This window comes from Hemiscyllium ocellatum, chromosome 7 (genome assembly GCF_020745735.1).
Source record: "Hemiscyllium ocellatum isolate sHemOce1 chromosome 7, sHemOce1.pat.X.cur, whole genome shotgun sequence".
Classification (NCBI taxonomy): domain Eukaryota; kingdom Metazoa; phylum Chordata; class Chondrichthyes; order Orectolobiformes; family Hemiscylliidae; genus Hemiscyllium; species Hemiscyllium ocellatum.
Window position 1 is genome coordinate 17,680,998 of NC_083407.1, and position 24,969 is coordinate 17,705,966.

Sequence of the window (24,969 nt, forward strand, 5' to 3'; positions counted from 1 at the left end):
AGAGACATAGATAAGCTGTAGAGCTGGGGTGAGAGGTGGTAAACGGAGTTTAATGTGGAAAAATGTGTGGTGATTCACTTTCGAATGCGTAACAGGAATATAGAATACTGGGCTAAATGCAAGATTCTTGGTCGTGTGGATGAGCAGAGAAATCTCTGTGTCCATGTGCATAGAGCCTTAAAATTTTCAACCCAGGTTGATGGGGCTATTAAGAAGGCATATGGTGTGTGGGTCTTTGTTGGTAAAGGGATGGAGTTAAGGTTGCAACTGTACAAAACTCCGGTGCAGCCGAACTTGGGAATATTGCATATAGTTCTGGTCGCCACATTATAGGAAGGACTTGGAAGCACTGGAAAGGATGCAGAAGGGATTTACCAGGATATTGCCTAGTATGGAGGGGAAGTCTTATGAGGAAACGCTGAGGGACTTGACATAGTTTTAATTTGAGAGAAGGTGGTTGAGAGGTGACTTCATAGAGATGTGACTTATACAAGATGATCATAGGATTACATAGGGTGGAGACTGAGAGCCTTTTTCCTCCGATGGTGATGGTTCGCATTAAAGGACATAGCTTTAAATGGAGGAGTGCGAGATCTAGGACAGATGTCAGAGGTAGTTCTTTACTCAGAGAGTAGTAAGGACGTGGAATGCCCTGCCTGAAACTGTAGTAGACTCGTTAACTTTAGGAGTATTTAAATGGTCATTATTCCTAATGTAGTTAGACGGGCTTCAGATTGGTTTCACAGGTTGGCGTAACATTGAGGGCCAAATACTGCACTGTAATGTTCTATGTTCTACGCTGTATCCTGGTTTGTCTTATGACCAATTACGTCGGTCTCAGATTTTGTCCAGTGTAGTACTAAGAACAAGTCAACCAGGTTTGAGTCAACAAATCACTGCTTTCTTCCTCAATTCATCTCGTCAAACATCATTGATCGTTTCCTTTTGCAAAAAAAGACATCACTCCATTTTATCACAAAACTACACATACACATTTCAAGAGAAACAAAAAAAAATTCTACAGATTGTTAACTTTAAAGTATGTTGGCCAAATAATGATCAATATAATTTAAAAAATAATATTAAGGTATAGGATCGTCTGAATTAGTGTTCTAATTCCAAAGGTGTTTTGCGTGCAAGCACACACACACACACACACCCTTCAGCTATCTTCCTGGAGGAGTTGTTATTGGGTCAAAGCCATTTGCTTCAGATGCAGACAGAGAGGTGATTCCAAAAAAAAGTCTCTGCAGGAATCTTGAGTCATAGCAGGGTCTTCAACTGTGTCTTCACCTCCTACTTTGCTGAGATACGTGACAAAAAAAAATGAAAAGTACAATGGTCTGTTGCTTCTTAGGCAGGGCTCAAATTTTCAAAAATCAAAACTCAAATATGCAATAGACTTATCACACCCAAAAACAATGTTACCTCAACATTCTCAAGACTGGGACTCCACCTAAGCTGGTGCAATGTTGCTGTTAGATCCAACGCCTTACTCTTCACTGAAACGTTCAGATAATGGGCCCACATAATCCTCTCTAAAATATCAATCATTTGATAACATTAACACAACAAAACAGACTGGATTCCCAGTTCATATCTTATGCAAAATGCAGCACCTCAAATAGCACTCCCTCAGTACTGCACTCAGTTGTCAATCTACGTTTGTACCTGCAAGTCCTAGTGCAGTATCAAATTAAAAGACGATCAATGCATTGTGTCAGCTCTGGACCATGTTAATTATAACCAGAGTTTATATAAAGCAAAGACTCAGTGAAGTTTGAGATCAGTTTTCTGTAGGTGAAGCTGGATAGTATATAAGTTAACATAGACAGATTACCATTGGTAAAGCATTTGTTCAAAATTCAGAATACTATAGTCTTGCACCATCTGAGCTAAATTTTGGCCAAACTACAAGAAAATCTTAAGATCTCAATCTCATGCACTTTTCATTGCTCATTTGTGCTAACAGCCATGACCAATCAATCCATGGATTCTAAAGATACTGCTTAACAAAAGATTTGGCGTGGGACTTTGACCCTGAAACTGATTTGGTGCACATCTTCTTAACATCCCGATATGCACGAGAATTTGTAGTCATGTTTTTGGTACATATTGTTTCCTTTGCTAATTTTAGACATTCCCTTTATTTTCACTTGAAATGGTACCTTCCCTGCTGGGCATAATTCCATAGTTGACAGATGTACTCTGGTATCATACCATATTTGTTAGTTACCCTTGTCTGTGAATTTAGCTACTTAAACAAGAAGCATCACTGCCTTTACAAAATGCATGATTAACCCAAAACATTTCCAGACTGTCAAACATGACAATTGAAATTAGGAATACTATAACTACTTTGGATGATTTAACCAACATGCTGAGTTGCGTCGGGACACCAATGGGCTTTGATCGTGAAAGAGATTGCAATATAATGGAAATATTCTGTTGCATCAACCATTCAGAGATGTCAACATTTCACAGCCTATTCACACACACATGAGACCTGATCTATGTGTGTAACTGCAAGAGAATAGTTAAGGTCCACAAAGCCCCCTTAACGTTATTTTTAAGCAAATTGCAAATGAAACCATTTTAGTAGATTAGATTCTCTACAGTATGGAAACAGGCCCTTCAGCCCACACCGACCCACCGAAGAGTAACCCACCCAGATCCATTCCCCATATTCACCCCTGACTATGGGCAATTTAGTTTGACCAATTCACCTGACCTGCACATCTTTGGAATGTGGGAGGAAACCGGAGCCACCCGGAGGGGAACCACACAGACACGGGGAGAATACGCAAACTCCACACAGGCAGTCACCCGAGGCTGGAATTGAACCTGGGATGCTGGTGATGTGAGGCAGCAGTGCTAACCACTGAGCCACCGTGCCGCTCGTGGATTGTCAGAGACACAGGGAGAAAGTGCAATTCCACTTGAAATTCCACTGCAGATGCTGGAGATCAGAGTTAAGAATGCAGTGCTGGAAAGGCACAGCCAGTCAGGCCACATCTGAGGAGCAGGAGAGTCCACGTTTCGGCCATAAACCCTTCATCAGGAATGAGACTTATGAGCCAAGGGAGCTGAGAGATAAATGGGAGGGGGGAGTGGGGCTTGGGGGGGGGGGGGGTTGATGTGGGAAGGTAGCTGGGAATGCGATGGGCAGATGAAGGTGGGGTGAAGGTGATACTTCGGGGAGGAGGGTGGAGCGGAGATGGACAGGTAGGACAAGTCAAGAGGGTGGTGCCGAGTTGGAAGGTTGGCTCTGTGATAAGGTGGGGGGAGGGGAAATGAAGAAACTAGCGAAATCGAGATTGATCTCATGAGGGTGAGAGGTTGGAGTGGGTGAGGCTGATGGACAAGTTGAGTCAGTTAATGCCCCGGCTGCAGTTGGAAATATATTCCTGATGAAGGGCTCTGGCCCGAAACGTCGAATTTCCTGTTCCTTGGATGCTGCCTAACCTGCTGTGCTTTAACCAGCAACACATTTTCAGCTCTGATCTCCAGCATCTGCAGACCTCACTTTTTACTTGTTGGAAATATATAGTACTGCACAATGGAGATGAGGCTATTTGAAATGAAATATATCCACAATTCCCCAAACACAATTTGGGGATCCCAGTTGAGTTGCGAGAGGTGGTATTGAGATAAAGTGAAGTGAAATGCCATTGCATATGGACAGAAGGGTGGAGCCATTGCAAATCACTTGCACACACATGTCAGCAGAGAAAAGAGAAGAGCAACGTTAGGACTGACATTTATGATCAAAAACCGTTTCACAGATAATTCGGAAAATTTAAAGTAGAGAAGAAGGTCATATCCACTGTTCCTCCGCAGATGCTAGTTTTTTTCCAAGAGCAGCAAAGTCCCTAATCCAATTTCCCAACCATGTCTCTATGTCCCTTTATATTCTTGCTTTTGAAAACCTTAGCCAATTCCACTTACAATGAAGCTGTAGTGTGTGTTTCAAAAGGAAGCTTTAAGGACTTGTACTAAAACAAAGTACTGCTGGAAATTTGAAACAAAAACAAATTGCGGCAGAAACTCAGTAGGTCTGGCATTGAATGAACGATCATTGGACTGAAAATGTTCATTCTTTCTCTGTATGCTCACTCTTAATCTCTACAGATGGGACCTGCTGAGTGTGTCTAGCACTGTTTTTTGTTCTAAGTCATTGCTCTTCTCACGCAAAAGTTGAGCATTCCATTTCATCATGATAAACTTGAATACATCACCCCTCGTTGCCAATTAAGAAGAAACAATCCTTCACTATGAGCCTCTCAAAACATTTCAAAATTTGTCAAGCCTTTCTTTGATTCCTCTTACCTTGCCTGAGTACAATAAAAGTTTAGATTTGGTAACCCAATTTCCAGGTCCACTTTAATAAATTTAAAGACACACTTTCCCAGTTCTAACCAGTCTTTTCCTTATTGAAATCGCTGTAATGGTCAACTGTGGTCTGTCTTAACAATTCCAATGTTACAACTCTGCTATTATGAGCGTTTCTAATGAGTAAAGCAGGATGCAAGGGTGGGGGGAAGGTTGGGGGGGGGGGGAGAGGTAGACAGAAAACAGAGCAATAAGGAAGCAGGGCACAGAACGAAGACAGAAGATAATAAAACACAAGGATGTTCTTTTTTTGGATGCAAAAGCAAAACCTACAATGTCATTCAATCCTTTGTGACTTTTGTTTTTGTTGTACCTCATTTAAAATGTAATACTTTTAAAAAAGATAAATGAGTAGGTCTCACTTTGCAACAACCGGATGGGGTCAGGTCAATGTGATCGATATTTTTGAACCATTGCTAATACCTTATCATAGCCTTGGAAATGCAGAACACACTTTCCCATTAAAATAGATTCAACACAAAGATTTCACGCACATTTTAATAAAGCTGGAATGGAATCCAAAGAAAATCATGGGAGTCAGAAAGGAGAAAATAAAAAATGTTTAATTGGACAATTAGCAAACTGAACTCAAGTTATTATTTTCCTGCAAGGATATAATTGCTACACTTCTTTGCAGACTTTCATGAACCCACTTAATTAATTCAAAGTGTAATCCTTGAAGTTAACACTGACACAAATCACAGCCTATGCGAAGCTCGCACACAATTTTCACCATTTAAATGTAATTTTTAAGAAGGGTTGCTAAATTCACAAAAGCAACTCTAAAGATTATAGCACAGGCTGGGAGATGGCTGTGATTTTGTTGTAACATCATTAACTCATTATTCAAGGGTTTGGAAGCTGGTGAAAGTTATAGTGTTGTTTACGGAGTGATATTCTGTACAAGTTTTACACAACCTTTGGAATGACCCAGATCGATAAACAAATGCGTTCATAGCACAAAAAGAAGCAATTAAACCCATTGGATTAGTATCACTTTGTGTTGAGAGATCATTAACATGTTACTTCTTAAACTATTTATTCGAATGCATCCTTAACCATAAAAATTTGAAACTCTGCTCTTTGCGTCATCACAACTAATTGACTCTTCATCCTATGCTCACTGCCTTACTTCTCCTTGTCCCAAACAACTCTATTTTTAAATGCTCATCCGTGAATTAGGACCCTGGAGCAACATTATGATGTTAACACAGAACTGCAAACCACTGAGTATAAATACAACAGTGGGGGTGGAGTTAGAACAGTCTCAAAGGAAGACTAAATTATCATTGTGTGATGCTCTAAAAGAAACTCACTACAAGGGCATGAATACAAACAATTTAACCCTTACCTAATGTAACTATAAGTCACAGTGCGGTATATCAATCATTACCTCACAATGTACTGAGTATAAAATGTAACAATGATAGTATGAATTCTAAGTCTGAAATTGTATTCAGCTTTGCCTTCTCCTCAACTAGTCTGTCTCAACATTGCACAGTATGGGATCAAATCATACAACACAACATTATCCTTTTGTTCTATCAGGGCTTCACCCACTCGCTAGCTCCAGATCCTTCTTGGCACTATAACACAAGAATTCTGCATTCCTCCACCTCCTTCTTCATGCTCCTACCTTTGACACTTTGGCTGTACCTTAAAATGTCTTGGCCTTAAATTCAGAAATTCCCTCTTCAAAACTTCTCTACTACTCACTCCTTCTTTAAAGACACCCACTTGTAGTCAGTAGTTAACACTACTACCTTACAGCACCAGGGACCAGAGTTTGATTCCACCCTCAGGTGTGTCTTTCCACAAAGGTGTGCAGGTTAGGTGAATTGGCCATGTTAAATTGCCCATAGTGTTCAGGGATGTGTAGGTTAGGTGCTTTAGTCAGGGGTAAATACTGAGTAGGGCAATGGATCTGGGTGGGTTACTCTTTGGAGGGTCAGCATGGGCTTGTTGGGCCGAAGGGCCTGTTTCCACACTGTCCCGATTTTATTCTATTCTACCTCACTGACCAAGCTTTTGGCTATTTGTCTTCAAACCTCGCGTTTCGTTTGATAATGTTTGAAGTGTTTTGAGACAATTTACTATTTAAATGCATTATGTCAATGCAAAGAATTGCTGCTCTTTAAAGGATATCAAAGGATTTGTAGCATGCACTCTGACTGAAACTGTTTAACATCACATTCAAAGTCAGGAAGCTTTGCCAAGTCTCCAGTACAGGTCATTCTGCTATTGCGCACAATTCGTTAACTCGAATTTGCTACAAGACAATTGATGAATTGGGGACACGCCTTCTAAAGCATAAACTTTTAAAACCCATTGGTTATCATGTGATTCCAGCCTCATTAGTTTAAATGGTGCTGCTTTTACACGATGTTCTTATAACATGGGACTGCACGAGAATGGAACTGCCTGTACAACCTTGCATAGCCCCAACAGTCTTGATCAAATTATATTATGGAAAGTAAAATAATGTAATGCAATTCAAGAAGAATATTCTTATTTTCATTATCTAATATTGTTATTGTCTAGTGTCATCATTAGAATTTCAGTGAATTATGTGGTGGGAATGTAATACTGTTACTCTATAACAAAAGCAATTTGCATTTATATAGTGCTGTTAACATAGGCACACATCCCAAGGTGTTTACTTCCATTTGAACTGTGGAAATCTATTATTGTGGTTTCTGAGCTTGCAAAATAAAAAGAGGGCAAGAGGAGGGGATTTAATAAAACACTTTAAAGACAGTGGTTTTGATAAAGTACATAGTAAGAAGCTGTTTTCACAAGGAGGATAATCAGAGGATACAGATATAAAACATTGGCAAAAGAAGTGGAGGAGAGATTTATTGAGTCATGATCTAGAATGCATTGCCTTAAAGAGTACTGGGATCGACTCAGTAGTAACTTTAAAAAGGGAATAAAATAGGAGGTGGGGGCAGGGAGATACACCCAGATCACGAAATAAAACCATTAGGCAGTTCATTCAAAGAATGGGCATTGGCATGATGAGTTTTTTTGGTAGTGATCAATTTATACTTCGAGGAAAGTTGGTTAAGCTCGGAGAGGTGGCTTGAGTTATGTTCAATCCTGTTTATCATGCTTTCATAACAAAACTGAAAAAGCTCAAATTCCAACCAATATCTTCCACTTGTATCTTGCAGTTTTACGATAAGATCAGCAACGTGCTACACTGCAATGTATTGATTTCTACACTTTGCAATCTCCTGTCATATAATACCATTTCTGTCCCCTCAACTCCTGGCCCCAGCACTACGATTTGATACTAAATAAATGCAGAGCAGGACTATTCAATTGCTGATGGAGGTTGCTTAAGCTCATGACTGTGTTGGTCATGAAGAGTGCGTGTGAAACTCAATAGTCAATTGCGTCCCATGAACCAGTATACTCCATTTAGCAACCTGCATTTGCATAACACCTTCTATAAGGAGACATCCCAAGCCACTTCACAGGAGCATTAACAAAAAGAAATGTAACATACAAATAGTCAATCATCTTCAGAATGTCAACTGAGCAGCAATCTGGAATGCACCAAGCAGGTCTTGCACAACTAAGTTCCACATATTAAAAGGGACCATGCAGCATTAAAATAAAGCCACATATGAAGCCAAAATATGAACCGACCTTGGTTTCACAGGTTGGTGCAACACTGAAGGCCGAATGGCCTGTACTGCACTGGAATGTGCTATGTTCTAATGTTTTATGTTCGAAAAGTCAGCAGGACCATCCTGAGCGAATTAGTAAGATATGAAATCAAATATCGAAAGGTTATCACCCCAAACTTCAAAGAAAGCAGAACAAAGCTCGAGCAATCAAAACCTTCTCACACTCATTAGGGTAGAATAACAGCATGGAGGGAGACTATTCTGCCCATCATGCCCACATCAGTTCGTAACTCAATCTCTCCAATGAAGCAACCATGATTCTATTACTTTTAAAATAGTGATAGGAAAGGATAGACCAAGTCTAACAGCTGAAGTTCTAAATTGGAGGAAGGCTAATTTTGACGGTATTAGGCAAGAACTTTCAAAAGCTGATTGGTGGCAGTTGTTTGCAAGTAAAAGGACGGCTGGAAATGGGAACCCTCTAGAAATGAGATAACAAGAGTCCAGAGACAATATATTTCTGATAGGGTGAAAGGAAAGGCTGGTTGGTATATGGAAAGCTGGATTTATGTCCCAAAAAATTGAGTCTTTGATTAAGAGAAAGGAGGAAGCATATGTCAATTATAGACAGGAGAGATCGAATGAATTCTTAGAAGAGTATAAAGGCAGTAGGAGTATATTTAAGAGGGAAATCAGGAGGGCAAGAAAGGGACATGAGAAAGCTTTGGCAAATAGGGTTAAGGAGAAATCAAAGCAAATTTATAAATACATTAAGGACAAAAAAGTAATTAGGGAGAAAATAAGGCCCCTCAAAGATCAGCAAGGCAACCTTTGTGTGGAGCTGCAAGAGCTGGGCGAGGTACTTAACAAGTATTTTGCATCAGTGCATACTGTGAACAAGGACATGAAAGACATAGATTGTGGGGAAACAAATGGTGACATCTTGGCACATGTCCATATTATAGAGATGGTGGTACTGGATGTCTTGAAACACATAAAAGTGTATAGATCCCCAGAACCTGATCAGGTGTACCTAAGAACACTGTGGAAAGTGAGGGAAGTGATTGCTGGGCCCCTTGCTGAAATATCTGTATCATTAATAGTCACAGGTGAGGTGCCAGAAGACTGGAGGTTGGCTAACACAGTGCCACTACTTAAGAAAGGTGGCAAGGAAAAACCAGGGAACTAAAGACCGGTGAGTCTAACATCAGTGGTGGGCAAGTTGTTGGAGGGAATTCTGAGGGACAGGATTTACATGTATTTGGAAAGGCAAGGACTGATTCGGGAGAATCAGCATGGCTTTGTGTGTGGGAAATCATATCTCACAAACTTGATTGAGTTTTATGAAGAAGTAACAAAGAGGATTTTGTTGGAAAAGCACATCAGAGCAGCACTTATGCACTTAATGGTAAGGTCCTGGGGAGTGTTATTGAACAAATAGACCTTGGAATGCCAGCTTATAGTTTCTTGAAAGTAGAGTCACAGGTAGATAGGACAGTGAAGGCGGCATTTGGTATGCTTTCGTTTATTAGTCAGAGCATTGAGTATAGGAGTTGGGAGGTCATGTTGTGGCTGCACAGGACATTAGGTAGGCCACTTTTGGAATATTGCGCGCAATTCTGGTCTCCTTCCTAACAGAAGGATGTTGTGAAACTTGAAAGGGTTCAGAAAAGATTTACAAGGATGTTGCCAGGGTTGGAGGATTTGAGCTACACAGAGAGGTTGAATAGGCTGGGGCTGTTTTCCCTGGAGCGTCGGAGGCTGAGGGGTGACCTTATAGAGGTTTACAAAATTATGAGGGGCATGAATAGGATAAAATGACAAAGTCTTTTCCCTGGGGTTAGGGAGTTCAGAACTAGAGGGCATAGGTTTAGGGTGAGAGGGGAAAGATATAAAAGAAACCTAAGGGGCAACTTTTTCACGCAGAGGGTGGTACATGGATAGACTGAGCTGCCAGAGGAAGTGGTGGAGGCTGGTACAATTGCAACATTTAAAATGCATTTGGATGGGTATATGAATAGGAAGGGTTTGGAGGGATATGGGCTGGGTGCTGGCAGGTGGGACTAGATTGAGTTGGGATATCAGGTCAGCATGGAGGTGTTGGACCGAAAGGTCTGTTTCCATGCTGTACATCTCTATGACTCATCAATTATGTACCCAAGAGTCTTTAAAACTGCTTCGTGATCCTCTCAGATAGCACATTTCAGACTATATGTCAGAGCTCAAACAAACAAAGGAACCTGCCAGTTGCTTTCCATTTTTTGACTGCTGACCAATTTTAATGTTCTTCATCAAAGCACTTCATAATTTTCAACCTCTTGATCAAATCTCCTCAACTCTCTCTACTCTGAGCGATCGTACCTGCTCAATGGAAGGACAGTTCGAATAGGTTAATTACTAAAATATAGTTGCATTAGTTGCTTGCATTGCATAAATACTGGGGACAGGAATGAATGTTCCTTGACTATTTGAGGCAGTTGGAATGCACTGAAGCTGCTGAATTCAGAGATTCACAAGGAGCATATAATACATTTAGAAAAGTGCCAAATTTAAACATGCTTTTCCGATAGGATCAGAAAATCAATACTTTCAAAATATCAGCAATGGCTCAGTTGTTAGCACCCTCACCTCTGAGTCAGTGCGCGTTGCAGTTGAAGTCCCACTCCAGAATCTGAACAAAAGTCTCCATTATGTTCCATTATAGTACAGAGGGAATGCTGCACTGTCACAGGTATTGACCTTTGTATGAAACATCATGTCAAGGACAGATTTGATCACTTGGGTGAATTTGAAAGACTATTTCAAAAGTAGAAGGAGTTGTCATCCAGTCAATAATTACCTATTTAATCAACATTATACAAACACACAGAATATTTGGTCATTATCACATTGCTGTTTGTCAGAGATTGTTGTGCAGATTAGCAGTCATATTCCACACATTTCAACAATGACAATACATCAGCACTGCTTCAATGACTGCAAAATACTTTGCAATGTCCATCAGCCATTAAATACACTGTATAAATGCAAACTCTCTTCCTTTTATAAAACTACCTTTTTACAAATACCATGCATCTAAGATGTTGCCCATTGTATTTACATAAGTTTCTCTAATCGTACATTAATATCGCACACTTATACACAGCTTGCTGCTAAAGATGTTCATGCAAAGAACAATATTGTGCCTGGAGGGCTCAGACCAAACAAAACAGAGTGACAGCTTTGGTGAGATAAGGGTTTTCAATATGAAGTAGCTAAAGGCATGCATTCCAAGTTATTCATTTATGGCTTGTCAGATCCATGTCCTTCAGTCACTACATGTTCTGCATTGTTACAAACTGCTTTTCATATCACAATGGTTCATGAGGAGCAGAACAGGTGCACCTAAACCTGCATCTTCTCTGGATTTTCTGCCAGTACCCGTACCAACACTGAAGCAGTTGCAGGCAAAGTGTTAGTATGAGTGATTTGCATGGATGATTGCAAGGGGAGATGCAGTAATTGGTCTCTCTCATCCCCTTCTGTGATGAATTACGCACATTAAAACAGGAATACAGAATCAATAAATTGTTCAAAGTACGACAGGTCGCAATCTCACTTCAGGTGGGAGACCATCTGGAGCTTGCAATTTCAAATAGCCCAGTCTCGTACTAAATCATCCAAAATATATGACTGACTTTTCTTTTCAAGATTAGCCGTACAAAGAAATCAAGTTGGACAATGGTCTTTTTCTAAAGTTAAAAGGTTCAAAATTGACTTGCACAAAAAAAATTATCCTGCCAACTCTCGTGCAGCAATAGAAATGCCATTTACAGTGAGATGCTGAGGGTGAGAACTGTATGCGCGCACATAACCATATGAATTAAAAACTGCATTGACTGAGCAAATTAAAAACACAATTACATCAAGAGTTATGGAACTAAGGCAGGTAAAATAACATTTAAGTACAGATGCAATTCAGCATTTCTCAAGGGGTTGAATAGTTTACTCCCACATTCAATTCCTTTGTGACCTTACTGCAGTGATGTGATGTGCTGCCAACTTGATCGAATCATTGTAAAATTTAAACATTAACGTTTTACTTCTTATAACTTCTATATGCTGGTCACACCTCTTCTGCCCATTGAGGGACTTGTGTTTTCATGGGACCATCTTATTCAAGTTCAGATTAAAAACTGTATATTATTTGCCCACTCACTTCGGGAAGTAGATGATAGGAAGGTGGAGTAGAATTGTGCCCAAAACTGCAACAGACAGGTTTTTCCCCTCTTGTGTACATTAAAAATAGTTTTCCCAAAGATCCCCCACCAATCTAGAATGCAATAGACTAAAATATGACAGAACATAATTATTAATGTGTAATTTTAGAAGGTCATTGTCACATGCTCCATCAATACAGCAAGGTTAATAAAGACTTGGGGACATTCCAGCAGGACTAAGTAATTCAGGCACTTGTGTCTGCTGTTCTGTTCAATTAAATCATGGTTGATCTGTATGTCGACTCCCTTCGGTAAGGATGGAAAGGATTATGGAACTAACAAAATTCTACTAATCTGAGTCTGGAAGGCAACATTCACACATTCCAGCATTCAATTCATTCTTTATTATTTCCACCTTTATCAGACTATACATACAAAAAAAAAGCTCTCTGATATTGGTCTTAACTGGCCTAGTTGTAATTTAAGAAAATGTCATCATTTTCTCTTTTGCTTGTTTTTTCATCACATTAAGTGATACTATCTCTCCATAACCCTTTTGAATCCTATTAACTCCAAAAGCATCATGATCATTTACCCAACAGAATACAATCCATGTTTATGCAAATTATCTTCAAATTTTAACCCTCTAAGTCCCAGTAACTGAATGCACAAAGAACTTTGAAGTATTTTAAAACAAAACTATTGCATTGTTAAAACATTCCCTCACTCAGCAAATAGATAATTCTACTGACTACAAGAGCTGTTTTCATTGGAGCTTCGGAGGCTGAGGGGCAACCTTATAGAGGTTTATGAAACCATGAGAGGCATGGACAGGGTAAATAGACAAAGACTTTTCCCTGGGATGGGAGAGTCCAGAACTAGAGGGCATACATTTAGGGTGAGAGGGGAAAGACATAAAGATAGAGACCTAAGGGGCAACTTTTTCACATAGAGATTGGTGCACGTGTGGAATGGGCTGCCAGAGGAAGTGGTGGAGGCTAGTACAATGCAACATTTAAAGGCATCTGGATGGGTATATGAATAGGAAGGGTTTGGAGTGATATGGGCCGGGTGCTGGCAGATTGGGACTAGATTGCGTTGGGATATATGGTCAGAATGGACGAGTTGTACATCTGACACTATGACTCTAAAACAATTACAAACTGTTTTTGCACAAATTGGAATGGTACTTCAGATCTCAGGGTGCAGAGTAGATCATAATTTTACGAAAAAGGGCTTCAATATCTTTAATCAGGAATCAGATAATTGCAAACTGCAGCAATCTCTTCCTTGGCTTCTCTGCCCAAAGGCAGATCCGGAGTGATTACTTCAAGCTAACTGTGGGAGGGAGGGGAAGGCGGCTTCAGTGCCCTGTTTAGCGAGTATGACAATCAAACCCTGTGCTGTTAGCTCTTAACCCAATCCACCCGACTTCCAACTAGAACCAACTGTGCTAAATCCATCAAGTCTCCTCTGCCATTCAATGAGACCATGCTGATCTGACTACCCTCAACTCCACATCTTTGCTTTTCCCCTATAACCCTTCATTCCCTTACTGATTTGAAATCTGCACCACAGCCACGAATGTATTTAATGCCCCAGCCTTAACATCTTCCTGCAGCAAAGAATTCCACAGATTGATGACTCTCAAGAAATTCTGCTCATCCCAGACTTACATGTATTTTGTGTGTATGAAATGTGATTCTGTTGTGGAAAACTCATATGCAAATGACAGAGTTAAATTTGCAATGAAACATTAAAATAAATGTATGCATTATAAAAGGGAAGCAGGTATGGATTATTTTGCCGCTGTCTTATTCAGTTCTGTTGTCCTTTTCGTGAGGCCAAGACAAAATGAAAACAACCACACACTGCATCTTGTGAACAAATATTATAGGTTCTCATATGGTCCTCAAATTGAATTCGAGCCACAATTAAAGTTTTCATTCAATCTGAAAGCTAGCTGCGAAAGATCAGGGCTGTCAGTAATAGATCTGCCTTGCAAGTTTCTCGACTGGCTGATTAATGTTGACTGTTGCCCCGGTATACCATTGGCTGATTCAGTTCAGTTGTCATACTACTGAGTCTGACTTGGTCCCTGGTTGCCATCAGCATTGCACAGATAGACAGCCTGAACCCCAAGAAATCCTGTTTGCAATTCCCCCTTAGGAGCATGAGCACTGTGTGCCTGCTGACTGACGAAGCTCTTGCGTGAGCTCTGCCTTGGCAAACAGATGCAAGGAGCCTATTAAAGAGCAACAGATTTGACCACTTTGTAAAAACAAAATCAGTTCAATGCTTAACCATTCATTCTAACAAGAGAAAGTCTGATGACGAAAGCATTTCAAAATAAATTGAGCACCTTATAAAAATAAATATTTGAGAATTTGAAAATTTAACATATCTTGCTTGTATCATCCCACTACAATGATTCATACTGAAATATTAAGATAGGTATTATTTTAATATTAAGGCAAAGGCACATAGATTCTCAATTAATGCAACAGTGTGAAAAGTCGCCGTAGACTTAACAATACAGGGTTGCTCTCTCATTAGACAGAGAAGACTGGTGGTGGTTTAACCTGAGGGTCACCACACCTCAGGCAAGGGGAGAGGTTGAGAAGGACAGTCCTCATGATAATCCCAGTTGACTGACAATTGAGTGGGAACTGAGTGCACACTGTCTTCATCACTCTGCGTTGCAAACCAGCCAACTGAGTTAACTTCTTAATTGTTTATCATCAAGGGGGTGAAGGATTATTGGGGTGAAGGATTATGGGGGTGAAGGATTATGGGGGTGAAGGATTATTGGGGTGAAGGATTATGGGGGTGGCACAGAGGGAGAGGGAAATCATACAGGAATGTGGTGTTGAGGTTAAAATTAGATCAGTGTTCTCATTGAATGGTGGAACAGACCGGAAGGGACGAGTGGACTATACTTGGTCCCCCTTCCTACAGATGCCACATTGCATACACAACGTCCATACAACTGAGACAATACTCAAACTAAAGGCATTGTTCATGAAGATAGTTCTGAAGAAGGCTATTTGGCCCTGAAACTCTTTCTGTCTCCACAGTTGCTGCCAAACCTGCTGAATTTCTCCAGTAATTTCTGGTTTATTTTGCTTATTTTAAAGTTAAGCACAATTACCGTTCATTGTTTTGTTTCACAGTAGCTGGTGCTGCGGACTGCCTGTTTCGATGCATATTTAAGGAACGGCGTGCAGCTTTAAGCCAGCATGTTTTTCCTCACTCGGGGAACTGCTCTGTAGTGACATCTAGACACGGCCACAGCACTGCATGTATACACACAGTAGTGTCACTATTGTACTTCATGTCTCAAATGAAGACCCCCCCCCCTCCAAAATAAAGTTATGGCATTGCAACAGCCCTGAGCAACGCAATTTCAGACTAGATGTTGCATGAGGATTAAAACTGCGGAGACGGGCATTTCGCTGGCGATACCTACCTACCGAGGACGCTCTGCACATCTCTCTCAACAAAAGTTTAGACTTTGCTTCGAACCAAGCCGCGACCACCTGCCGGCTCCTGCTTGTATTTACCCCCACCCACGTTTGTCACTGCAGCCTCAACTGGTCATTTTTGCAGTTCGACTAAACGATGGATTGTCTGCGCAAGTTTCCTGTGTGTGTTTGTTTGTTTTGTTTTGGGGGGTGGGCGTAAGCATTGCGAAAAAAAAAGTTTCAACCTCTATCACAGAGTTGGTGCAACAGACTCAATGTAAGCCCTGTATGAAAGCAGGGCTGTCGAACTGAAAAGAACCTGTCATTCTACACGACAGGAAGCAGCAAATGCGAGAAACCTATTTTTTTTGTCCCAAGCCCTCCTATTTAGACAAAGGGTGACAACTGAATCGTCCAAAAGGGAGTTAGTGTCTAAAAAAAAGAATGTGCAGGGTTAGGGGGGCGTGGATGTCTGAGGCAGAGTGGTGTGTCCTTTCAGTGCAGATAGGATGTGCCCAATGGCCTCCCCCGAGCTATAATGGTTGAAATAGGGGGGGGGGGGGAATATAACACGCGAGGCTGTCAGTGGGAGTGGGACAGCGATGCCGAGTCCACGGGAGATGTAAGGAGTCAGTGTGTCCTTTACCTGAAATCTGATTAAACACACCCAAGGGGAAAAAAAAAGACACTACCGCGCACCCCTATCTTGGCATGTTTAAGAAAACAAGGAGAGAGACGCACATCAGCACACGTGTGCTGCGCTGGGTAAGTTTAATCAACACCTAGAGGCAATAGTGAGAGAGCAAACCAGATAGCACTCGCCTGTTTTAGATATATCAGCCCGGCTCAGTGAGGCTGAGCAATCTGACTCGGGACATCGGTGCAGCCCTCTTGGAGATCTCCAACTGCTCCCTACAACTTTCCTTTCCTTCCACAGAAACAAAACGGAAAGAACTGCCGGGGTGCAGAGTGGATGCAGTTTGTAATTTCGCGAATGAGCAACTAGAGGAGGAATTTACAACAAGATTGCTGACCCTGCCGAGGAGAGCTATTAACCTGAAAGGTGCGGCGTGTCACATTTCAATAAATTTGACAATTTGAGAACATCCCCTCCCCTCAGAAGTTTTGCCTCCCCCCCCCAAAAAAAAGGGAGGCACTGTCAATAGAGGGATATCCCGAAACGTGGCTCTCAGTCTAGTATTTGACATCTTTGCCGATAAGTGATTTTACTGATGTTAATTTCATCGATATTTACTGGGTCTTTTTTTTAAAAGAAAGAACATATATTTCAGTTCATCCTCAATCCCAGCCAGATAACATTTATCAGAAGCCTCCTCAAACTGGTGAGTGAATTCCACCGCCCACCCACCCACCCCGCTTTGCATTCCGCCTGAGCATTGCCGACCCCAAGCGATGCACAAAGTGTGTTTGTAAACAGCAACACAGAGCCCGGGTCTCAGTCAGTCAAAGTGAGGAGAGGGGGTTAGCTGTGAATTAAACCACTCTCACATCGCACAGGGCTCCCAGCGGCGTCAGTCCCTTCTCCCCGGGCAGCTCCCCAGTGGCGAGACCCAGCAACCAAACACTTTCACGCTGCCTGCTTCCTTCCAAGTTACTGAGACTAAATATTGTTGAACACATTTCCACAGAGAGGGGGGGTGGGATCATCACTTGCCTTCCATTTGGAAGGAAGCTTCCCAGCGAGGGAAAAGGACAAGTCGGATATTTAAGTGGAAAACATGCCAACATTGCAGTATATTCTGAAGTGCCACCGTATGTTAGGGAAGAAGGACAGCTGGGAGATGGACACATTCTTCCTGCCAAATGTCAAATGTTAGCGCCTCTCACTTTTAACTAGTGTGTGTGTGCACAAAGCAGGAACAATTTTTAACAGCCTCCCCTCAAGACCAGGTCAATACCAAGACCAGGATATTAAAACATGTGCATTTTTTTCCCAAAAAAAGGGGGTCTGTAACATTCAGAAGCTGTACTTACGGGAATAAGCGGTGGTGATGCACACCCACAGGCTGATCGATAGAGAGAGGGCGCAGCAACCAGCGATCGAGTCCATTTTTCAAAAAAAAACACAGGCACCAGATCAGGAGAGAAACTCTCTGCTCCTCACCATGTCAACGCGCGTCTGATTTCCCCGTGCTGTCCCCTTGCTTTCTTGTTTCTCTTCCTTGTCCCACTCCCCCCCACCCCCCACCCCTTTCTCTTTCTCTCTCCTCCTCCTCTTTCGGAACCAGCTGCTCGTTCACGCCATCCCGCCGCTACACGTCCTCTTGCGCCAACCAGTGGACCCGGAATCACGGACGTAAAGCGAGAGAGAGAGAGATGCAGAGGAAGGCTGCTACAGTGAGGATGTACTGTTCCCCCTCAGTATATTATCCACGCTCGAAAGCTCCGCTGAACAAAAACACGGCAGCCCCCAACATGTATGACCCACAAGAGAAATTGCTGTCAAATCTCTTAACACTAAATGGGCGCTTGCTTTAAAAGGGGAAAAAAGAACTGTATTACAATTTGCCCTAAATTCGCCAACGTCTATATCATTAACACTTGTTTTCAGCAAGTTTGAACACTAGGGAATCATTGAGTCCGAATATTATTCCTACTTTTTTCTCGGGAAGTAACTCACTCGTCACAGTGGAAATTTAACCCCTAACTGCAGTCTCTGTTTTTTATTACAGAAGACAGATTAACTCTTGCCACGCCGTTCTCCCTGCGGTTTGAAGCGAGCGTTTAGAGGCGCAGCATCAGTAGGCGCTGAGAATGGGGGGGGGGGGGGGGGGGGGAAGGTATTTGCCTATCCAACCCCACCATATAAAGACAAGCTGAACAGTCTCAATCCAGAATCATCCACCCTATTTCTGTGCCCCCTTGCATATTGCATAGTATCGAATTTATCATTATTGTCATTAACAATGTAGTCCCGAAACAGAACCATTCCCTTTAGACTCACTTCCCTAGGGAAGTTAATTTATTTTGCATTCACCAGTAATGTTCCACCAGGATTTCTTTTTTTGGGGGGGTGGTGCTAGGATAGGGATATGAATCACCATCTATTTTCAATCGCAGTCTGTTTGAGAGGGAGTTCTCTCCGCTTTTCCAAGTCCTGCAGGTCATCAGAATTAGTGAGAGGATAAATTTCCAACTATTTGGGAGGAGAGAATTGTGAAACGATGGTCAGAAGAGCCCTTGGAGAGATTAATTGTACGGAGACCAAGAATGTTTATTGAAATCCCAAGTTAAGTCTTCCTTCCACAGACAAAACAATCGAGCGTCTCCTTAAGCGCCCAGACTTAGACCAGGGCAATGCCTTCATCCTGGTAAACGGACACATCTGCACTCAACGGAACACCCAGAGTTAGTCAGAATGTTTTGCATTTAAAAACAAAATTAGTCAAATGTGCCTGGCAACATTGTGTGATGCGAATTTGTTTTTTTTAAATCAACGTATTTACTAATTCTGACAGTAATTCCTCTCAGTTAAAGAAGGTATTTAAAGAGATGTTTAAGAGAGTTAGATTTTTGGCTATACCAAACAGCATTTGGTAAAATTCCTGCAGTGTAAATCTATAGAGGCTGCACAATGAGTGAGAAACAGCTACGGAACAACCCCTTGAAATACGGTCTAGTTCCAAAGTAAAACTGATGACGAGCTGAAAGCTGGAATTATTGGTGTTAGTTATTGCGAAGAACTGAGACAATTAGTTGCAGCTGGAGTAACTGATAATAGAGGGAATCATTATGGCGAAGGGACATTTGTGGTGCGGTGTAGTGTCCCTTACTCTGAGCCAGGAGACCCAGTCCCACGTGTGTGTAACATCGCTGAAAAGGATGAGTATCTCATAGTTAGTGATAATTTGTGCAATTAATAGAGTATCTGATTTTTGTTTTTTAAAAAAATCACTTTTGAGAATTGGGTTTTTGCTAGCTACACCACCATTTATTCCTCATCCCCAGTTGCTCTTGCTCAGTGGGTATTTTGAGTTGTCCCACTCTGGGTGGTGAATGTACACCCACAACATTGCTGGGAAGGAGTTCCAGGATTTCAACAAGTTACCATGACAAAATGACAATATTTTTCCCAAATCAGGATGTTGAGTCCCTTGAGGAAACTTATAGTAAGGAAACAAACATGGGAGCACCTTCATCTGTAAGACCGTAAGATATAGCGAGCAGGTTTAGGGTCATTCAGCCTAATGATTCAGCTCCTGATATATTTCTCAACTCCATTCTCCTGCCTTCTCCCCATAACCCTGATCGCCTCACTAGTATACTCGTTATCTGTCGCTGTGCTGAATACACTCAATGATGTAGCCTCCAAAACCTTCTGCGGCAATGAGTTCCACAAGTTCATCATCCTGTAGCTGAAGAAATTCCTCATCAGCTCAGTTCTAAAGGGTCATCCCTTCACTCTGAGGCTGTGCCCGTGGGTCCTCATCTCTCTACTAGTAGAAACATCTTCTCCAGATCCACTATATGCAAGTCTCTCAGTATTCAATCAGATCCCCGCTCATCCCTCCAAACTCCATCCAGTGCAGACTCCAAGTTCTCAGTCTCTCCTTGTATGACAAGCTCATCGTGCCTGGAATGATTCTTGTAAACCTCCTCTGGACCTACTCCAATGTCAGCACATCTTTTCTTAAGGGATCCAAAACTACTCACAATATTCTATGCCTGTATTCTTCCTACCAAACTGCACAACTTCACACTGACCTCACATTGTATTCCAGCTGCTAATTCCTTCCTTCCCCTCCGAGCTTGTCCAAGTCCTCCTGTAGCCTCCCTGCTTCCTCAACACTACCTGTTCCACCATCTTTGTATCATCTGCAAATGTAGCAACAGTGCCATCAGTTCCTTTGTCCAGATCATTAATGTATAATGCAACTACTTGTGGTTTCAACATTGATCACTGTGGAACTCCATTAGTCACTGGCTGCAATTCTGACGAAGATCCCTTTATTCCCCACTCTCTGCCTACTGCCAGTCACCCAATATTCTATCCTTCTTGTACCTTGCCCCAACACCATGGGCTCTTATTTACCAGTCACCTGTATGGCACCTGGTTAAAGACTTTCTGGAAATCCAAATAGATCACATCCACTGGCTCTCCTTTGTCTAATTTGCTCATTTCCTCCTCAAAGAGTTCTAACAGATTTCAGGCATTTCCCCTTGACAAAGCAATGCTAATTCAACCCTATTTTACCATGTACTTGCAAGTAATCTGTAATCTCATCCTTAATAATGGACTGTAAAATCTGACCAATGATCTAGGTCAGGATAACCAGCTGACAGCTGCCTGTCTTTTGCTGCCCTCATTTTTTTAAACAGGGGTATTACTTTTCCAGTCCTCTGGGACCATTCCCAACTCCAGTGTTTCCTAAAAGATTACCACCAGTGCCTCCACCATCTTCCTCCTTCAGCACTCTGGAGTGGAGTCCATCTGGTCAAGTTGATTAATCTATCTTCAGATCATTCAGCTTGCCCAGCACCTTCTCCTTAGAGGGCCACTGCACTCAGTTTTGCTCCATGACTCTCTTGATATACAGGTACGCTGCTGGTTCTTCCACCATGAAGATTGATGCAAAGTCTCTATTCAGTTCCTCTGCCATTTCATTTTTCCCCATTAATACTTCTCCAGTCTCAAGTTCCTTGGAAGGGGAATCCAACAGACAAGTCAGTGAAGCACCAACTGGGATAAGGTCAGGGGAAATGAGGAAACTGGTGAGATCAACAGTGATCCCATGTGGATGGAGGATCCCAAGGCGGAAGATAAGACATTGTTCCACCAGGCACCGAGGTGGCTACAATTTGCTAGTGGAGGAGGCCCAGGACTTGCATGTCATTAGTGGAGCGGGAGAGGGAGTCGTGGATGGAATGGTCTCTGCAGAACACAGATAGTGGTGGCAAATGAAATATATCTCAGGTGGTGAGGACTGTTTGTAGGTAGCATAAATGTCAGAAAAGACAGACCTCACCACCAGAGATATATTTCCCTCCACACCCTTATCTGCATTTCACAGAGACCATTCCCTCTGTGACTCCTTTGTTAAGTCTATGCCCCCCACCAACCTTCCCTCCACTCCCGGAACCTTCCCTTGTCATCACAAGAGGTTGAAAATCTGCGTCAACACCTCCCACCTCACCTCCATCCAAGACCCCAAAGGTGACACGGTGGCTCAGTGGTTAGCACTGTTGCCTCACAGCGCCAGGGACCCAGGTTCGATTCCTGTCTCGGGAGGCAGTCTGTGTGGAGTTTGCACATTCTCCCCGTGTCTGTGCGGGTTTCCTGCAGGTGCTCCAGTTTCCTTCAACAATCAAAAGATATGCAGGTCAGGTTAATTGATGGTGCTAAATCGCCCACAGTGTTAGGTGCAATAGTTTGGGGTAAGTATATGGTAGGGGTTTGGCTGTGGGTGGGTTGCTGTTCGAAGAGTTGGTGTGGACTTGTTGGGCCAAATGGCCTGTTTTCATACTATAGGGAATCTAATCTAATTGAAACCTTCCACATCCGACAGAGATTTTCCTGCACCTCCACACACATCATCTACTGTGTCCGTTGCTCTCGCTGTGGTCTCCTCTACATTGGTGAGACAGGACCCCAGTTTGCGGAAAGTTTCAGAGAACATCTCTGGGACACACACATTAAACAACCCCACCGTCCCGTGGCTGAACACTTTAACTCACCCTCCCGCTCTGCCAAAGACATACAAATCCTGGGCTTCCTCCACCACGAAATTCTAGCCACTCAATGCCTGGAGGAAGATCACCTCATCATCTCCCTTGCAACGCTCCAGCTAAACAGGATCCATGTCAATTTCACCAATTTCCACATTTTCCCTCCCCCAACCTTATCCCAGATCCATGCCTCCACTCGGCACTGCCCTCTTGAACTGTCCGACCTGTCCATCTTCCTTCCCATTACCTGGGTCCTCACTTTCCCCTCCTTCATTACTCATCAACAAACCAAGAACCCCCTGTTCCCTACTACGCGTCGAGAATGCTGTGCTGAAAAAGTACAGCAGGTCAGGCAGCATCCAAGGAGCAAAAGAATTGACGTTTCAGGCATAAGCCCTTCATCAGGAATGAGACTTGTGGTTCGGGGCTTAGAGATGAATAGGAGAAGGTGGGGTTTGGGGGAGGGAGCTAGGAATGCGACAGGCGGATGAAGGTGAGGGAGAAGGAATGGGTCGGGGGGGGAGTGATGGACAGGTCCAGAGGGTGATGCCGAGTTGGAGGCTAGGGACTGGGATAATGTGGGGCGAGGGGAAATGAGGAAGCTGTTGAATTCCACATTTATCCTGTGGATAATGTGGGGGCAGAGGAAATGAGGAAGCTTTTGAAATCCACATTTATCCCATGGGTAATGTGGGGGGCAGGGGAAATGAGGAAGCTGTTGAAATCCACATTTATCCCACGTGGTTGCAGGGTCCCAAGGCGGAATATGAGGCGTTTTTCTTCCAGGCGTCGGGTGGTAATTGTTTGGTGGTGGAAGAGGCCCAGGATCTGCATGTCCTTGACAGAGTGGGAGGAGGAGTTGAAGTATTCAGCCATGGGTGGTGGGGTTGGTGGGTGCGGGTGTCCCAGAGATGTTCTCTGAAACAATCCGCAAGAAGGCATCCTGTCTCCCTGATGTAGAGGAAATCACACCAGGTGCAACGGATGCAGTAGATGACATTGGTAAAGGTACAGGTAAATTTCTGATGGATGTGGAAGGATCCCTTGGGGTCTTGGATGGAGGTGAGGGGAACGGTGTGGGTGATGGTTTTGCACTCTCTGCGGGGGCAGCGAAAGGTGCCAGGATTGGGGTGTGGGCTGGTGGGGGTGTGTGGACCTGACAAGAGAGTCGCAGAGGGAATGGTCTTTTCGGAATGCTGATAGGGATGGGGGGGGAAATATATCTCTGGTGGTGGGTCCATTTGGAGGTGACGGAAGTGGCAGAGGATGATGCATTGTATGCGGAGGTTAGTGGGATGGAACGGGAGGACCAGGGGTGTTCTATCCTTGTTGTGTTGGGAGGGGTGGAGTCCAAAGGTGGTGGTGCGTGAAGTGGAGGAGATGTGCTGAAGGCCTCAAGAGATCCTTCCACATCCATCAGACCTGATGTGCTTTTCCAGCACTACCCTCTTGACTCTGAGATCCAGCATCTGCAGTCCTCACGTTCCCTTGTTCCCGACTAAGTTCTACAACAAGCTGCTCTTAAAAAAATCTCATAAACATCCACAAATTCATTAATTGGGACCTGCTCCCGACCTGATTTTCCCAGTGCACCTGTATATTGAAGTCCTCCATGATTATTATAATAGTGCCTTTCTCACATGCCTTTTCTATCTCCTGATTCATTTTCTGCCCCACATCTGATGGCTGCAGGGAGGTCTGTACGTTACTCCCATCAGGGTCTTTTTACACTTGCCATTCCTCAAATCTAGTCACTCTGATGCTGCGCCTTCTGATTCTGAAGCGCTTTTTGTTGTCAATTTAATTTAATTTCTTACTGACAAGGCAACTTCGCCCCATCAGCCCACCTGCCCCTCTTTCCAATGGGAATGCATATCCTTGGATAATTAGTTCCCAGCCCTGATCCCCTTGTAGTCATGTTGCTGGGAGACCCACAATATTGTACCTGCAATTTCAACCCATACTGTAAGCTCATTTTAATTGTTCTGTGTCCTGCATGCATTTCAGTACAACAGGCTCACTCTTGCAATGATTAATTCCCCTTCTCACAGTTGTCCACTTGTCTGCCAAGCCTGATTCCTGACCCTCTCCATATTCTCTGTCCTGTTATTGTTCTGGAAACTATAATCACCTCTGCTAAACTTTCACCCCCACCCCACTTTCACATGTTCCACAATTTTCCATGCGATTGAAACCACCCCTCCACTGTTTAGTTTAGAGCCCTTTCCCACAGCCTTAGTTATTCTTGCCTTCCTGAATAGTAGATGTTTTATTTTTGGAAGGTGCTAGCAAAGGAGTCTTGGTGAGTTGTTGCAGTGCCTCTTGTAGATGGTACATACTGCTGCCATTGAGCGTTGGTGATAAGGAATAATTACTCAACCTTATGGATGGGTTGCCAGTCCCATCCCGTAGACTGCTTTATTCTGGATGGTGTGGGATTCTTACAAGCATATGAATTCGGAACAGAAGTAGGGCTTTTTGACCCTTAAGATTCTCTGCCATTGAATAAGATCATGGTGGATTAGCTTGTGGCCTAAAATCCTGTCCTAACCCCACATAAAAAAAAGTGACACCGACTCTCAAGTGTTGGAA

The 24,969-nt window shown here is 42.8% G+C and overlaps 1 protein-coding gene across 1 annotated transcript in view; it reads right to left on the bottom strand.

The window, feature by feature from the left end:
- Positions 1–17,761, bottom strand: part of LOC132817324 (contactin-associated protein-like 5) — a 1,293,865-nt gene extending 1,276,104 nt beyond the window's left edge. The window contains exon 1 of the mRNA XM_060827734.1: positions 17,686–17,761. Within this exon, the coding sequence (XP_060683717.1) occupies positions 17,686–17,761 (76 nt within the window). The remainder of the gene's footprint in view (positions 1–17,685) is intronic.
- Positions 17,762–24,969: the final 7,208 nt, after the last annotated feature.